Source organism: Harmonia axyridis, chromosome 1 (genome assembly GCF_914767665.1).
Source record: "Harmonia axyridis chromosome 1, icHarAxyr1.1, whole genome shotgun sequence".
NCBI classification, from domain to species: Eukaryota; Metazoa; Arthropoda; class Insecta; order Coleoptera; family Coccinellidae; genus Harmonia; species Harmonia axyridis.
In genome coordinates this window covers 28,310,061-28,328,243 of record NC_059501.1, presented here as the reverse complement: position 1 = coordinate 28,328,243, position 18,183 = coordinate 28,310,061, and the positions used below count along the sequence as shown (strand labels likewise).

General features: G+C 31.3%; 4 protein-coding genes across 7 annotated transcripts in view; 3 read left to right on the top strand and 1 right to left on the bottom strand.

Annotated features, from left to right (window-relative positions):
• The window catches only part of LOC123680561 (protein pellino), an 80,918-nt gene extending 76,191 nt beyond the window's left edge, over window positions 1-4,727 (top strand). For both annotated transcript variants that reach the window (XM_045618533.1, XM_045618524.1), the window contains 4 exons: window positions 208-498; window positions 589-804; window positions 862-977; window positions 2,853-4,727. In XM_045618533.1, coding sequence (XP_045474489.1) covers window positions 208-498; window positions 589-804; window positions 862-977; window positions 2,853-2,979 — 750 coding nt within the window. In that variant the 3' untranslated portion in view covers window positions 2,980-4,727. The remainder of the gene's footprint in view (window positions 1-207; window positions 499-588; window positions 805-861; window positions 978-2,852) is intronic.
• Window positions 4,728-5,273: 546 nt separating this feature from the next.
• On the bottom strand, window positions 5,274-8,409 carry LOC123680574 (KICSTOR complex protein kaptin-like). Of its 2 annotated transcripts, none has more exons than XM_045618543.1 (9): window positions 8,195-8,409; window positions 7,653-7,902; window positions 7,514-7,596; window positions 7,271-7,456; window positions 7,043-7,206; window positions 6,754-6,942; window positions 5,722-5,857; window positions 5,505-5,663; window positions 5,274-5,450 (listed from the first exon to the last, which is right to left on the bottom strand). In XM_045618543.1, the coding sequence occupies exons 2-9, from the start codon at window positions 7,855-7,857 to the stop codon at window positions 5,361-5,363; spliced, it is 1,212 nt and encodes a 403-aa protein (XP_045474499.1). In that variant the 5' UTR covers window positions 7,858-7,902; window positions 8,195-8,409; the 3' UTR covers window positions 5,274-5,360. The 2 variants fall into 2 exon arrangements, with proteins under 2 accessions (XP_045474499.1, XP_045474507.1); XM_045618551.1 differs by lacking the exon at window positions 8,195-8,409 and adding an exon at window positions 7,968-8,102.
• A 127-nt stretch (window positions 8,410-8,536) lies between these two features.
• On the top strand, window positions 8,537-18,141 carry LOC123680584 (guanine nucleotide-binding protein subunit beta-2). Of its 2 annotated transcripts, none has more exons than XM_045618571.1 (9): window positions 8,537-8,701; window positions 14,421-14,557; window positions 14,642-14,760; window positions 14,813-14,939; window positions 16,098-16,241; window positions 16,301-16,441; window positions 16,746-16,842; window positions 17,547-17,713; window positions 17,803-18,141. In XM_045618571.1, the coding sequence occupies exons 1-9, from the start codon at window positions 8,674-8,676 to the stop codon at window positions 17,812-17,814; spliced, it is 972 nt and encodes a 323-aa protein (XP_045474527.1). In that variant the 5' UTR covers window positions 8,537-8,673; the 3' UTR covers window positions 17,815-18,141. The 2 variants fall into 2 exon arrangements, with proteins under 2 accessions (XP_045474527.1, XP_045474519.1); XM_045618563.1 differs by lacking the exon at window positions 8,537-8,701 and adding an exon at window positions 13,688-14,368.
• Window positions 11,583-12,832, top strand: LOC123680634 (peptidyl-prolyl cis-trans isomerase B-like). The gene is made up of 3 exons (XM_045618625.1): window positions 11,583-11,851; window positions 11,907-12,114; window positions 12,447-12,832. The coding sequence occupies exons 1-3, from the start codon at window positions 11,744-11,746 to the stop codon at window positions 12,764-12,766; spliced, it is 636 nt and encodes a 211-aa protein (XP_045474581.1). The 5' UTR covers window positions 11,583-11,743; the 3' UTR covers window positions 12,767-12,832.
• Window positions 18,142-18,183: the final 42 nt, after the last annotated feature.

Here is an 18,183-nt window from a genome sequence, read left to right as displayed (position 1 = left end):
CAATGAATATTATGCAGTATTGTACTAAATGGAGATGATTTTATCGCTTTTTTCTCTTCCTTCCAAATATCCTAGATCTAGATGTTAAATTAGGAGCTAATAACTGAATTTTCAATTAAATTGAGGAACATTTTCTTTTTATGGTTAAGACATAGACAAGAAAATAGTAAAACTTTGTATGATATTTAAAATACTTTTTGTTTCTAGGAGAAGGCTAATAAATGGCAAGAAAACGGTAGAGAAATTGACGGACTCACAACAAACGGGGTATTGATAATGCATCCAAGAGGGACATTTTGTGGTGGAGAGGCTAAATGTCGCTACTGGCTGGAAACCTCAGTCGGTGGAGGAGTTTTCACAACCAGGGAATCTCGATCGGCCCAACAAAAAGGACAAAAAGTTGATGAGGAAACTAATGTCTTGCAGGATGGCACCTTGATTGATTTGTGTGGGGCAACACTTTTGTGGCGATCGGCAGAGGGTCTCGCTAAATCACCTGTAAGTTATCTTTCTTTATAAACAACCATTTTCACTGTAATCTTTTTCGAAATCATATTCAAAACGTTCACCATAAAAATTTGTTGTTAGAGTAAACGTGACCTAGAAAGAGTAATAGATGAACTCAACGCTGGAAGGCCTCAGTGTCCTGTAGGTCTGAATACTTTGGTTATACCTAGAAAAATTACACCCAACGAAAACCAACAGCAGCCCTATGTTTATTTGAATTGTGGTCATGTTCAAGGACTTCATGATTGGGGTCAGGATAAAGATTCGGGTGATAGGAAATGTCCGATCTGTTTGGAGGTGAGTAGAAATATTTATCTCTGTCTCTCTTTTTTACTTATATTGATCTTTTTCTAGTTGGGACCAGTTGTCAAAGTATGTATGGGCTTAGAACCAGCATTTTATGTTGATACCGGTCTGCCTTCTTTTGCATTCAATCCATGTGGACATATGGCTACAGAAAAAACAGTGAAGTAAGTATTACTAAACGTTTTTTATATCAATTTTGAAAGTGAAACTTAGTTTTTGATTCTTTGAACATATCATATATCGGGTGTCCCAAGGTGAGTGGCCTATTAGATTATTATGGAAACTATTCATGGTAAAAATTTCAAATTTTGTGGATAGATATTTGGCCGTGTAAGGTACATTTTTAAAATAATTTCACATTTCCAGTGTTGCCGGATGTACGATAATTTGGCAACAACTTTGTTATTTTAAATGGGACATCCGGTATTTCTATTTTTTTTATGATACTCCATAAAACATTAAAGCTATTCACTTCACTTTTCCATACCTATCTTTAACGGTTTTTGAGTTATTAATTATTTTTCGAAATTTCAGATCAAATTGGCGTATTACGAAAATGACTCTAGTTCGCTCAATATTTGAGATTTAAGTCAGAAATTTTGCAAGTCGTTAGATATTGATCTGATCTGTGTCACTGCTTTTGAATTATGGTTGTCAATAATACAGGACGGACAAAAAAAAATCATCATTTGCCAAGTTACAAAATTGTGAAAAAGTCTATTTTTTCAAATTAGACACCTAGTATATTTTTCAATTTTTGGAATCAGTACAACACACTCTACAATTTTTCTATTCACGTCCCTATACCTATCTCAAATGGATTCCGAGTTATATGCGTTATATGTGTATATCTTTCTTGAGCCATTATTTATAGAAAAACCTCGGAACAAAAAACCTGTTAGGCAATAATTGTTTATTTTGACATTTATGGATTGAACTGATTCATTGATATATCGATCTATGAACGACATAGAGAAAATAACAATACAAAAGAAATAACCGCTTATTGAATCAATGTGAAATCTAATAAACGCATATAACTCGGAATCCAGTTGAGATAGGTATAGGGACGTGAATAGAAAAATTGTAGAGTGTGTTGTACTGATTCCAAAAATTGAAAAATATACTAGGTGTCTAATTTGAAAAAATAGACTTTTTCACAATTTTGTAACTTGGCAAATGATGATTTTTTTTGGTCCGTCCTGTATTATTGACAACCATAATTCAAAAGCAGTGACACAGATCAGATCAATATCTAACGACTTGCAAAATTTCTGACTTAAATCTCAAATATTGAGCGAACTAGAGTCATTTTCGTAATACGCCAATTTGATCTAAAATTTAGAAAAATAATTAATAACTCAAAAACCGTTAAAGATAGGTATGGAAAAGTGAAGTGAATAGATTTAATATTTCATGGAGTATCATAAAAAAATAGAAATACCGGATGTCCCATTTAAAATAACAAAGTTGTTGCCAAATTGTCGTACATCCGGCAACACTGGAAATGTGAAATTATTTTAAAAATGTACCTTACATGGCCAAATAGCTATCCACAAAATTTGAAATCTTTACCATCAATAGTTTCCATAATAATCTAATAGGCCACTCACCTTGGGACACCCGATATAAAGATATACATATATAAAGAATGATAAAAATGTTCATTATATTCCGCCTATCAATGTGTCTTGATATTTGTATTTTGCAAATTTCTAATCGTACTTCGAAAAAAATGAGATAATTATATTCATTTATTCTTTTTCTGCTTATTCATAGAATCTGTATATGCAACAATAAATCTTATGAAACTTGGCAAAGCATCTAAAAGCAAGCACAAGATTCACATAATTCTCATTTCCATAAGAAATTCAAGTGAAACGCAGCGATCGGATACACAGATAGATCGTAATTCAACGTAATGAAAATTTTCCAGGATTAAGATTATGAATTGATATTATTTAGTAAATCACACAGAATATATATCTTTCAAGTTAACGTTTTTCTTGTGATATTTAACTTGAAATTACAATCTCCAGATACTGGGCGAACGTAGCTATTCCACATGGTACCAATGGTTTTCACGCAGTCTGTCCATTTTGCGCATCTCCATTGACGGGCTCTCCAGGTTATGTACGCTTAATATTTCAAGACAATGTAGACTGAAGTTCATTTGGAGAGATTGGATAACATTTTTGGAATCAGTGTCTATTGTAAATGTTTGAAAATGTATAGACCCTATGTATAGAATTCTTGAGCTTTATTTATGTAGACCGTAATGATTTTTTATTGCTTTTATTTATTGATTTTCGTAAGAAGTGGTATTAATACAGAGTGATTCAATAGGATGAACTATTAGACGTTTATGGAAAACTAATCATAATTTTGAGCTGAAAATTTGCACAATGGGGTTTGAGACGCTCTGTTTCCGTATTACCGGAAGTTGTAGAGATTCTAAAATTATTTTAGGGAAGAAGAAATTTTCAGCTGAAAATTATGATTAGTTTTCCATAAACGTCTAATAGGCCATACCGGTGAATCACCCTGTATATTATGGTATTTTTTCACCTATTCCAAAGTTTCAAGTACGGCGTCAAGGATAGATACGAAGAATATTTTATGGTTCTGTTCTGTTCTTGAAAATCCCATATGTAAATGAAAATTCGAGAAATGAACATTGTTATTGGATACCACTTCAACAGGAATAATTTGAATCATTGAATATATCCCATTTGAAATATTGAATTTTCAGTCAGTGGCAAATATTTTATTGAATTGATTTAGGACCTTTTTGTTCTGTTCGTTTTTTATTCTCTTTTGTATATAAGGAAAGCTTTGAAATGCACTGTATGATCATTTCAGAGTTTATGTAAAATTTGATGTGTGAAGTGTTTGAAGTTAGTAAGTGCAAATTCTAAGACTGGTTAGGACTATTTTAAGATATTTAAGCATATAAGCGTTTAAGTAGTAGAGAAACCAAATCATATTGAATAAAATTTAAATTTTTATAGCTGGTTCAATCAACATCAAATATTATCGAAATGATGAAGGAATGTCTTTTCACAAATGCACTAATTGATATGATGCTGACTTGGTGCCTCAAAATATTGTGGCGCATTTAGTTGAGCTGAAAAAAATCTATGATTTCAATGTCTCATTATGTCAACTTTAATTGAGATATTCATTTCCACTTGAGAATTTCAAAGCTGTTTTTTAGATAACCGAACATCAGAATTTTCAAGAGAAAAATTATGCCTATTTTTGTAAGAAGGGTTGTGATGATGCAAAATTTTGAAAACTAACCAAGTAGACAAAAAACATTTGAGTAAAATTGCAAAAGGATGCCACTTAATCTTCTGCAAAGATTGGCAGTTAGTTTCATAATATGTATGTACATATAAAGTTATTACCTTATATGCATATTTCAAATTGGACTGAATGAGAATTGTGCATAAATGTTGGCCAATTTTATATTATGCATCATTTATGATATTTTTGAAATAATTAATGTTGTTGAAATTATATTTTTATTTTCAGTCTTCAATTCGTCAATTGTTTATTTTATTGAAAAATTAGAAACAATTATTAGAATCTGACTACAGCATTCATCAATATGTATTTGTTATATTTTTCAAAGATAATTATGGAACTTACAAAAATTTTTCGCATTTAAAATTGGCCTATTATTTATATAAGGTTTGTACATATTTATTGAATTGTTCGAAGTATTGACTTGATGAAATCCTAGAATTTGTATTTTACATTTAAGACCATTGAAATTTTGTTGTATAATTTGTGAACATTAATATAAGAATGAATCTGGTAGAGAATAGTGTTTAAGATGCTGTTATACTACCCCTCCACACAAAGAATTTTATCTGTGCCTGGAACACTAATAAAAATAATATATTTCATTTTGTCTCACTCGAAACTTCCATATAACCTTATAAAATTTGGTGAATTACTTATTATGGGTATGGTCTGTAGATCACCTTGGTTACTATGGTTAGTAAGTTGATGGTTCATTTATGTCGAATTCCCAAAAATCGGTGACAATTTCCTCAAACTTCGGTGAGCAACCGTACTTTCATTCTGGTTAGGATCGGTAACCACGCCCACTCCGGTTGGCAGTTGTCATTTTAATTTTCAGATTATTGTTTATGAACATTTTCCATGACATCTGACACTCAAAAACTTTGTTATTTCAATAATGAAACAAATACACTTCAGAGCCATCAAGAACTATTAGTTATTCACAAATTAAAAGAGATCAACCATTTATAACCTCCAAAATTATGTCACTGAAAAATTTAGTTGACAAGTGTCAAGCGGTCCGAAAACCACTAGTAACTGCTCTGAAATTCTCGGCGATATACTCACCATACCCTATATCCCAACATAATAAATAATGATAAGATCTGAATCGTCCCATTGATACGTGAAAAATCTGAACACAAAAGTTAACATAACCATATCTCTTTTTATTTTAAAAATGGCATCTTCAGGTATAAAGTTCATAAAATAAATGCACATTGATCTACTATAAATCACATCATATCTTTTATTCTGGCCACATCTTTCCTTCTCAGTTCAGTTATCTTCTCATTTAAAATCATTTGTACATAATCAGGATCTTGCTGAAAATGAATATTCAAAATTTATATAAAAAATGTTTGCCAGATTTTAGTTACCTGAAATATGTGAACACCTTTCATAGAAAATACTATCATTTCTTTGACGGCATCTCCTGTAATATCTACATGTTTAATGCCAAATATTGGCGAGGATACCTTCTTTACGTCATCAAGTATCCATTTATGGTCATCGTATTGTTTATACAGAATGATTTCCTATAAAAACATATCAATGTGCATAAATTTCAATTTTTTAATTTAATGAAAAACTCACCTTGGCACTGCTCCCAACAAGAATCTCCAATTGACCATCTAAATCAATATCAATAACATCACAGCAAGTTAGAAGTGTTGTAGAACTATTTCTTGGCAGTGATATATAATTACTCAAGCCATATTTCATAACATTGCTGAAACAAAAGTGTTTTTTTAACTTTGCAACAAGATTGTCATTGATAGACAAAATCCTTAAATTGAGTAATATTCAACAGCATTTTTCATTTCTTTTGTTTCTATAGTTAAAAATAATTCCTGAAGCATAATTCATAGAAGATAAGTAATTAATTCTGAATGAAAATTAATTCAAAATCATGAGATAAAGACCACCACAAATTAACGCGTCAAATGCGAATATTCGTACCACATCTGAGCCTGGATCCTATTAATTTATTACAATCGATAATAAATTAGTAGGTTCCAGGCTCAGGTGCGGTTCGAATATTCGCATATAAATTATTCTAAACCAAATACCTAAAAAGTAAACTCTGAAAATTAAAAATAAATCAATTAATATCAAGTGGTCAAAGTATGTACTCAAAAAATTTTCCCCTTGAGCCTCCCAATAAATCAGACGATCATAAAACTTGGCCCACATATTCAACAACAGCGTTGTTATTATTCTTAGCTCTTCTGAACATAAATTTTAATTCATATAAATATTTTGGGCCAAGTAATACCAAAACAAGTTGATGAGTTAAATTCGGTGACCTTGCCGGTCAGGATATAATACCCCTAGTACAAATGAGCCGTCCAGAAAAAAAGTTTCCATAATTATAAGAAATGGTTTGTACTTCAAGTATTTAATTTTGATTATATATTATATATACATATATAGTATAACATTTCTGGCTAAACAGCCATCTTCAGTACCATTGACAAAAATACGTTATTTCCATCATCGAAGCAAAGTGACGTAGCATAAGTTCTCAAAATGCTGACATCGAAAGATGGAAAAACAATTTTGTTGTTTAAAATAATATATCAACCCACCTATTATATTCAGATATATTCTCGTTTAAATACTTACTTAAAAACAATAGGACTTAGAACACTGCTTATTACAATCATATTTACATCATTTCCACATGTGTACAATTTTACATTGGAAATATAGTTGTCTAATCGTGTAGAGAAATTGAACATGATTTTTTTTGTTTTTGTGCATACCTTGACCAATCTAAGATAACCACATTCACATCCAGTAACAAACAATCTCCTGAAATTATAATGATTATACATAATCATATTGAAAATATTTCGTGAGAAATCACAAAAAATATGACAAAGGACTAAATAAAATTCATTTAACCACTCACTCCGATTTATTATTCACATATAATAAGTCCATCCAAACAACCGGACTAGGAGTCTTCATCAATTCAGGAAAATATTCTTTAGCTTCCATTTCTTTGAATAAATGATCCAAGCCTTCTCGAAAAACATGAATAAGATTATCGCTCCCTGAGAGTAAAAATACTTTCTGGAATTGAAATCTCATTCTAACTGAATGCATATTATTATTTATATCATTTTATATTAGATACCTCTTTCAAAATTACATCTTCATCATTCCATTGGATGTAATCAGTATGTATTAATCTATATGGTATGAAATTAAGTTCTACGTTCTGACAATTTTGGGCTATATTTTCAATGTTGAAATCATCAGATGCTTCCCAGCCAGAGTATATATTGAGATAAGTTTCCAAAGCATCAGAATCATTACTGTTCTAGAATTACTACATATAATTCAGTTTTATAACATAAATTTCAATATATCTACACACCTTTATTATTGTTATACCAACAACAAATTCGTTATTATTTGAAGACTTATTATAAGCATCTATTGATATTATCTCAGCACCAGCTAAAAAATTGAACTTAAAATATATAATATAACTATAATGAAACTCAACAACTTACTTGGAATGTAAGTAAAAGATACCTCCCTAGCAGTAGGAATCAACTGATCCTTTGGGCCATCGATGTATTCAAAACAAAATATTTCTCTTTTCAATGAAGCCACTAGGAGCTTAGAAGTGCCATTAGCTAATTCCAAGTTTGCCATGGAATAAATATTCCCTTGGGTTGGCAAAGAGAAATAATGAGAGTATTTCAAATAATCCATAATGGAAGACTACCAAATGAAGAAGTCTTTTCCAATTTAGGATATCTTTAAAGAGAAAATCATAAATTAGTTTACTTCAAATTTGGTAAAGTTACTCATTGAAAATTTACTTTTCTACCCAATTTCTATAGGATCCAAATCTTAACTTAATTAATTAATTAATTGAAATTGTAAAATCCAAATATAACCTCAAAGCTAGATGTCATGCATATTTACTGAGCATAATTAATATTGTTCAATTGTCAAAGGAATTTTTATACAATCTATAGTTTGGAATATTTCCCTAACTAAAATGGGTTTCGGCATAGATAAGTAGATAGTTTCCGTCCACTCTTACCTTTTAAAGCGCTATTTCATTTTGTCACAATATCTGCAATTTTCCAATTTTGAGAATAGTCTCTGTCTGTCCGTGTGTAAACAGGAAATTTTCGAATGAAAAGGATTAGAAAATTTAAATGTTCAGAGTAGGTTCGGATCTCGAATGCGAAGATTAAGTTTGTTAATGAGTTCCTTAAATATGGAACTTTTGTTTTCCTGTTAACGTCTAAACAGGCCATTCGAAAGTGATAAAAATTTGCACTTGGATATAAAATGACAATTCCAAACTTTGTGCAAAATTTCATGTTGATTGATGAGAAGAAGAATTGGAGTTAAGATTTTGAGTATCGATATGAAATATCAATTTTCAGCTCCGTGCGAAATTTCAAACTCATCACATCATCAAAGATACAAGAAGAATATTAATTCTCAATATTTTCGTGATTTCAAATTTCATCGGGTTGAGATTTTACGTGTTTACAGAATGGGCCATGATCGATGTCTAGACTTTTATGGAGAACGGAAGGTACGATTTTATTGAAAATTTGGAATCTAAGGTAGGATGATGTATGGATATAAAATATTTTCAGCACTGCGATGTTGCCGCTTATATCAAAAAGTGCTAACAATTTCGATATTTCAAATAGAACAGCCTGTATATTATTCCTTTTTTCGGTTTGCCGCAACCTTTTGATTACTTCTGAATTAACTTCCTTTTCCCTATTTCTATAGTGGTTTTTGAGTAATTTGATTCGTTTTTTGTGCAAAACAGCTTCAATTAAACATTCATCACCATGTGATCTATAAAAACTTAGCATACAAATATACAATACATCACCACCTACCAATTTCTTTTCTAAAAGAAACAAGCATTCAGGGGGAAGGTAAATTTCATTTCAATTATGTACATGTTTTCTTCTTTTAGAAAGGTCCCTGAATTCACACCAAAATCATTAATTTATTAAGTAATCAAGAGCTGAACTTATTATTTTCTGATTGATTTTCATAACTAAATTATGGTCTCAAGATAAAATTTAAATGTATCAACTTATGAACTTCAATGTTTTCCATTCGAACTTTTCTAGGCCACTCAAAGACCAATTTTCGCAATAAATTTTGGTCATAAATAAAAGGTATATTACATTTTTAGTAATAATGAAAAACCTAATGAATATATGAATAATTTACTAATTGTTAACATTTACATCGTTATTCAAACTGAGGAAACTTTTTCAATAATGTATTGACTTGTTTAGGTGATAATTTCTTTTCGCCAGGAATCAAGATACCTTTTGCTTCCTTAACTTTTTTTCCTTCTTTAATGGCAACACTTTTGTTGTAACAACTTTGAAAATTTTCTATTTCCTTTGAACATAATTTTTGATTGAATTCTTTACTCTTCAAACAAGCCATCAATACAGACATTTCATATATACAATATACTTCTGAAGTTCTGTCACCCTTTCCAGATACTTTTGGTTTCAATTTTAGTGGCAATATTTCTTGAAATGGAACTGGCTCATACTGGGGAGTTCTAGAAGCGTAAAGAAAACTTAATAATCGCATGGTGAAATTTTTTACAAATTCAATGAAGAAATGTAAGAGATCAACGTAACCTAAAAAATTTATGTTTTGTGGTGTTCGCCATAGATAAGTCTATATATTCTCTACTATAGCATAGACCTACCCACATATAACAAAGTAGAAGAATTATAATTACATTTGTCATCTATGAATACGTATCGATACTTTCGATTCGATACTGGGTACTTCTTTATAATGTTTCGGATATTATAAAAGTATCGTTACCGAATGGAAGTATCGGTATCGATAACATGATCTGTGGTCTCCCCAAAAGGATTGACTTTTTTTTATAATTTATTGCAGATTTATCAGTAGGAAGTATGAATGCAGTTTTAACCGTCAGATTATTTCACGAAATATACCGGAACAGAAGGCTATTTAATTCCGTCACAATTTTTGTGATTTTTCGAATTTTAGCCTGGCATAAGGTCCACCTGTAAATATAACTCTCTCGAACAAAAATAAAACCTAGAACCATGAGATATTCAGGGTTGGTTTGTAACTTGAATACCGGGGTTAAATTTGTTAATGTGCAAAAACTGACGAAGGCTTCTATAAACTTGACCGTCCGCAATTTTCTTTTTCAGATAATTTCAAAACTAAGACGAAATTTTTTAATGTAACATAACAATTTCAAGCCTCGTGTGAAATATTATGTTGATTGCGTCAGTAGAACCCGAGAAAATTCAAGAATATGATTAAAAAACAAAATCAATTTTTCAGTTAAAACAGCTCCCTCCGAGTCGAGATTCTGCCTGAAGGTAAAAAATTAATTTCGTGCAGAATTTCCGTTGATTACATCATACATTGATCATACAAAGAGATAATTCAAGCAGAATATTGAAAAAACCTGATATTTCAGTGATGAAAAATAATTCCACTTGAAATTTTGCGTATAGATGTATAATATATATATTATTATAATAATTTCAGGCTATGAAGCAAAATTTAATGTTGATCGAATAATCATAATTCTAGCAGAATATCGAAAAATATACTCAATATATCTGAAACAACATATACGACTAGATTGAAATTTAGTTTTTGTAAAATAATTATTCGAATGGTAACCTCTCATAAACTAACCGACAACTAATGACATCATAATGAATACGGCTATAAAATCATCTCATATACGCAGTTTTGTGTTCTCCATCACAGACCAGATCATAAAAATATATATTATTGTTGTATACAGGCGTATGAATGACGAGCGCTCAAAAGCTCCAGAACTAATCTTTCATGAACTATGAGTACCTTGAATATGAGAAGATTAAAACATATAGTAGAAGAGACAGCACCTCTTTGTTTAGATGTTTGCGTAGAAATTTTTCCACACGATCGGGAATATCTGTATCTGAATTAAAATAACCGTGTAAAATAAAATTCACGATTGTGAGTTTCTTCTGAAGAGAAATTTCTTGAATGATATTTGTAAAGCTTAAAATAATAATTAAAGACAACAAAGAACAAACCTGGTTGCCTTTTTTGCACAAACATTCAATACAACAGATGTCGAGCTTCCAAAAACCCTTCATTAAATATTAATTTTTTATCCCAAATCTGCAGAACATTATAGAGTATAAGATAAAATAATTATTTTAAGTTTTTAGATATTTTATTGCTCTGTTGTTCTTAAAACACCTTAAAAAAATTTAATGGGTTCTTTGTGTTAAGATGTCTGCACAGATCTAACAGTAATAACCCTATTATATTATCTTAAAACAGTTCATTGTCTTGAACCTAGATAATAATCTAAAATCTGTGTTCATAATTAATATCACATATGTAAGGTTAGTTGCGTGGCCTTAAAATTTCGATCAAATTTATTAAAGTGGGTGGTGGGCACATCAAAACGTTGGAAGGAGAATCGATTAGCAGACGTGTCGTTTGGAGAGTGGAGTGACTGCGCTGTCTTTCTTATAGTCGTCGGTTGGTAGTCTACGTTTGTCAGAGGTTGTTGTAGTTTTTAAATTTCTACCCAATGGCTAATTTTAAATTATTAGTCTTGGCGTTGTGCGCCCTTTGTTGTTTCGTATCTGCCGAAACCGAGGAAGAAAAAGCTAAGAAAGGACCAAAAGTAACTGATAAGGTAATCACTCTCAATGATAATAAAAAAAAAGCTATATGTAATTGTCATTTTATAGGTTTGGTTTGATATCAAACGAGGGGATGAAAACCTTGGAAGAATTGTTATTGGACTTTTCGGTAAAACAGTTCCTAAAACTGCAAGAAATTTCAAAGAATTAGCCTTGAAAGAGCAAGGAGAAGGATACAAAGGAAGCAAATTCCACAGAGTCATCAAAGATTTCATGATACAAGGAGGAGATTTCACTAAAGGGGATGGAACTGGAGGTAAATATTCGCATTGGACATTAATTGAAATGTTGAAATTTAACCAACTCATTCAAGAGGTTATGCCTAAGAGGTCAATAACTTCATTCGCTTTGAATGATGGATGCTAATTAGTATTATTATATTACAATATAATTCCATGAATTTCATTACGTGACGGCCTATTTATCTGAGCAGGATATGCTCTTTCTTTTATTGAACCTATTTACTTCAATTTCAAATTAATATTCTCTTTAATGGAAGTGGAAGCAATTGTAAATAAAATCTTAGAAAAATTATTTCTTCGTTCAAATTACTATAAATGTACACTAAGAAAATGTGTTTAATTCTAGGCCGCAGTATTTATGGTGAACGTTTCGAAGATGAAAATTTCAAACTCAAGCATTACGGATCTGGATGGTTATCCATGGCCAATGCAGGAAAGGACACTAATGGATCTCAATTCTTTATCACTACTAAGAAGACCACTTGGCTGAATGATAGACATGTTGTTTTCGGTAAAATTCTTAGTGGAATGGATGTTGTCAGAAAGATAGAAAGTACAGAAACTGACAGCAGAGATAAACCTATCAAAGATATAGTCATTGCTGATTGTGGAGCTGAAGAAGTTGCTCAACCCTTTGGAGTGTCCAGAGAGAGTGCTACTGAATAAATAAATTAAAATTCTAATCTAATATTAATTTTTTGCCATTTTTGAATAAATGAATTTTTATACTTATATTTTTATTGGTTTCTATTTGCCCATATTCAGATATTCAAACAAGGAAGAAGGTTTTTATCTAGTTATGATTGAAATTTTTTTTTCTGATTAGCATGTTTCATATCATCATAATATATAACAGTAAACTGATGAAAAATGACACTCTGATATTGAATCAGAATGATGTTGGATCTATGGTCAAATTTAATTCTGACCGGCACCAACTCTGGAATCAAAAAGCCTAACCTGTAGGTTAAATTTGTTAATGGGCAAAATTCTATTAGGGGTTCCGTCAGGGGCGGATCCAGGATTTCTTCAAGGGGTCACACAGTACCGAATTCACATGAAAGTTATACAGAAGGTAGTCTTTTTTCCAACAAGCATGATCACTCAAGGGGAGGAGGCGCATCTGCTTTTCTGGAACTGTTCATTTTTTTCTGGGAACTAAATCAAGCAATATTGGCAACTAGTTCATCAAAAAGTGAATAATACGCTGTTCCTGATGACGAATGCGTTCTCAATTTAGATTCAGAATCGAAATTGAGCTAAGAGCAGAAACGAAATGAGCTAGAAACATGAAATATTCAAGGTGGGTTCGGATCTCTAATTGCAAAACGGTGGATCTGATCGAAATAGAATTTGGATTTCTTGCAATGTTGATAGTTTCATCAGAATAATGAAATCCAATGATATCGAAAAAAAATAAGGAAAGCACTGACGTGAAGTTAGGGAGCTTTTGGGTGCGCGTCAATTATGCGTCAGTTGCACCATTGGAGGCTACATACTGGGGAATACCCATATAAAATTGTTTATAAGTAGTCTCCCATAGTGCAATTGACGCGTGAATGACGAACGCTCAAAAGCTCCTGACTTTACATCAGTGTTTTCCACATTTTTTTTCGATTTGTTTCTTGGATTTTCTGTGATCTTCATGACACTATCTGCACGATGCTCGAAATTGTTATTCTTCACAAGCAAAATTTCAACTTGTTCGGATCTGTTGTCACTGATATTTTAGATTTTTTTCAACATTCTGCTTCTGTCACAAAAATGTCATAACCTAACACAAAACGTTTCTTCTGTCAAAAATCAATGATTTATTGTGTCTGGCTTCTGATTGGTCAGGAATACAAATTAGACTATCCTACTGTCATCCAGTAGTGAGGGAACTGAGAGGCAGGGGTAGTTATTTTTGCGGGAATGATATCCGAAATATTCACTATTTTTTTCTTAAACATAACTGAAATATAATTTCCAATGGAAAAATTGAAGGTTTGAGGTCTTGAAGATTTTTTTCCAATGGTGCAAATCCTAAAGAATTATTTACAAGTTGGCAGAATGTATTGATCTACAATTTCAAAAGTGTGAATCGGTACCGCCTATTTTGAGAAAATAATAAATATTTTCATTTTGTCTAACATATTTAATTATTTATAAACATGAGTGAAGTCTTAAATGCACCACCTGTGGAAACGATTGAGTCTCTTGCTAAGGAGGCAGAAGTTTTGAAGAAAAAATTAGAGGATGAAAGAATGAAACTGAATGATATTACATGTATGTTTTGAAAAATATTATCAGTATTTGGTATTTTCGTTTGTTTTTTCAGTGGCCACAGTTGCTGAAAGATTAGATATCATAAATTACATGAACATTAAGCCAAGAAGGACTCTGAAAGGGCATCAGGCTAAAGTATTATGTTCTGATTGGTCCCCAGACAAAAGACATATTGTCTCTTCCTCTCAGGTATATGAAAAAAATTTGTAATTGCTCATTTTAAAATGAATGCGTTATATTAATATCCATATTCCTTTAATTTGATTCTGTCAGGATGGTAAGATGATCATCTGGGATGCTTTTACAACTAATAAAGAACACGCAATCACTATGCCTACCACATGGGTGATGGCTTGTGCTTTTGCTCCATCTGGAAATTTAGTAGCATGCGGGTATTTATCAAGTGCTTTTTTGGTATCATTATTGAATAACACTGTTTTTCAGAGGTCTTGACAACAAAGTTACTGTTTACCCTCTGAGTATGGTTGATGATGTAAATCAGAGGAGAAAAAATGTTGGTACTCATACTAGCTATATGAGCTGCTGCCTATTCCCAAATTCTGATCAACAGGTAATCAGTAATTTTAGACATTAAATAAAACTCAAAAGTTTTCGCTAAATGTATTTATGTTTTGGATAAGGCAATAAATGGTTCGAAAATAAAATATGAATCAATGATAATAATAATAACAGTTCTTTATTGCTGACTTCAAATAGTCCAAATACAGTAACTAGTAATGGTAACAGAGCATTAATGACTATAACATATGAATGAGAATATGTACAAGCAAAATATATGTGGTGTTCCTGAATTGGAGATACAAACGAAAATGACAGATTCCTCTGATCATTTTAAGAAAAAAAATATGGGCCCGCAAACTCTTTGTTTTCGAGATACACTGTGTTAAAGTTTGAGTTTTTTCAAGTTTTTTTTCTCATAGCACCTCCTCTTTACAAGATATTCAACTAAAATTGGGTATAGATATTCCAATTAACACATTCATTGCAGCATGTGTTAAAAGTTTTTATCATGTGATATGCTGATTTTGAATGTGAAGCTACAGGGTGATATTTGTTCTGGAACAGTGCCTGCTTCTTTCCTCCAAAATTTTTTTTTTTGGTGGACCACTGGCAGTTAAGAAAAATGTAAAAATAAACTCCAGCAACTAAGCTATGATGGATGAATTGATTATAAGTTTTGGTACTTATTAACCCAATCTGTAGCGAAGATTAATAAGATTCTATAAACTGGAATAATCACAAAAAAATAGGGCCTATGTGTATAGGCCTTTTCTTATTAAAATTATCCAAGGAATCTCTCGTTCACCTTTGTATCTCCAATTTAAAAACACCTCATATATTCAAACTGAATAATAATACAATTATTCCCATGTTTGGGGATAAACTTGTAAGCTATGGAATATTCTCTTCATGTTTTTTTCACTCATTATTTCCTGTGGTTTGCTGTTATATTCTGCAAACAGTTTCGCAGCCGATTATTATGGAACTTTGTTGTGTCAGCATGGTCTTATGAAATATTTGTGACACTCAACTATGTGACTTAATTTAATCTTAATTGATTTCAAATAATCATTCTTGATGTTGTGTTTCACCTGTTCCAAAAATTTCTGTTTGTGTTTTTCTAATGTATTTAAATATGTATATCAAATAACAGAAATGATGTAATGGAGAATAAGTCTATTATAATTCAATAATTTATATCCTATAGATCCTAACAGGTAGCGGAGATTCCACCTGTGCTTTATGGGATGTGGAATCAGGACAGTTGCTGCAGAATTTTCATGGACATTCAGCTGATGTTATGTCCATCGATTTAGCACCCTCTGAAACTGGAAATACTTTTGTATCTGGGGTATATTTTATTCATTATTTTAAATTTGGTAATATTTTCTGAACACTTGCTGCTTTCAGAGCTGTGACAAAATGGTTTTGATATGGGATATGAGGTCAGGACAGTGTGTTCAGTCATTCGAAGGACATGAGTCTGATGTGAACAGTGTCAAATTTCATCCAAGTGGTGATGCAGTAGCTACAGGAAGTGATGACGCTACAGTACATGTCTATTTTCTTTCATACATTACGATTCAATATAGTTAGTCCTTGCTACTAGCATTTTGGAGATATTCTCAGAGTTTTTTAAATCCCGAACAATCTGCATAAAAAATATTTTGTTATTTACTCAAAACTTTAGTTTGAATTGGGGCAATTTGTGAAATATTGTTGTCCATAATTAAGATTTCTTTTTTTGTTATTTATTGATGGTTACTCTTGGAAAATCTGAAACTGTTAGTAAAGTATCTTTCAATTTAATGATATTAGTTACGAATATCTTTTGATAATACTTGTTTTGTTTCAGTGTCGATTGTTTGATCTCAGAGCAGATAAAGAAATTGCCATTTACAATAAGGAGAGTATAATTTTTGGCGTCAACTCTGTTGATTTCTCAGTATCAGGTAAGAATTATTTTCCTTTTAATTTTGATTATTTTATCCACCCTCAATACGGCCATCGTTAGAAAGAATTTATCTTCATTTTGTTTGGTTGGAAGCAGTTACTGAGTCCAGATCGATCTCTAGAAGTCTATAATCCTCTTCGCAAGAAATACTCTTATGAATCATTTGCATATAACAAACAATCTGTATATTCAATTACATTAGGCAAGATGTAAATATTGAGAACAGCAGAGGCTTCATATTATTTCCTTGTGGGACTCCCAATGTTAAGTGGAAAACTATTCTGTTGATTCCTACTTCAACTACTTGCGGTGTTTCTGTTAGCAGAAGCAAATAAGCTTGCTCAGAAAGCCCCAAGGGTTCAATTCCCTTTTCCACAATCAGTGTATTATTCTATTATATTTCTCATTTCAATGTTCATTTTTGTTACCTTTTTTAAGATCATTATTTTAAAATACCTGGTCAAGAATGTATTGGAAGAGCATTAAGTGAATACTATAAAGTTAGAATAATCATAACATTCAATCACACAAACTGATATGTCCTTTTTTTGAGGATTTCATTCAATAAAAACGCAATACTTAAAAAATTTTTTGAGTATAAGTTATTATTATCTAAAATTTTTGCATCACTGAATATCAAAACTACAAATCAATGGGAACTTCTGTTTGTATACATTTCACTTCATCTATACTTTTTTACAGGGCGTTTATTGTTTGCTGGTTATAATGATTACACAGTAAATGTTTGGGATACTTTGAAGTGCGTAAGGGTTTGTCTCTTATATGGTCACGAGAATAGAGTATCCTGTCTACAAGTATCTCCAGATGGTACAGCTTTATCAACTGGATCCTGGGATTGCACCCTTAGAGTGAGTATTGGGTTTATTTATTTGTAGTATCTGAGATAATTGGGTATTGTGTATGGGGTAAAGATGTTAACCTTTTTGTTTTGTTCCAGGTTTGGGCATAAACGTTAAGATAATATAACAAATCTATGTGAAATAAATGTACCAAAATAGTTGATATAGAAATGTCTTAGAGTAATTTAGAGCCTTTGAATGAATAATATTTGTGAAATGTTTCCTATTAAGACCTCTAATGTGGTGCAATATCATGCCAAACTTAATTCCACTGTTATCTGTATTATTTTCATTAGTTTTTTTTTAAATATTTTATACCCTAATAGTTTAGATACACATATTCATTTTTTGTTATACAGAATGTGGTCTAGAATTTTATTTATTGATATGTTTATTGTTATAATATTTTTACTTGAAATAAATCGATGTTGATTATATTGTAGCTTTTAAAAGGATTGAAGGATGTTGAAGTGGAAAAA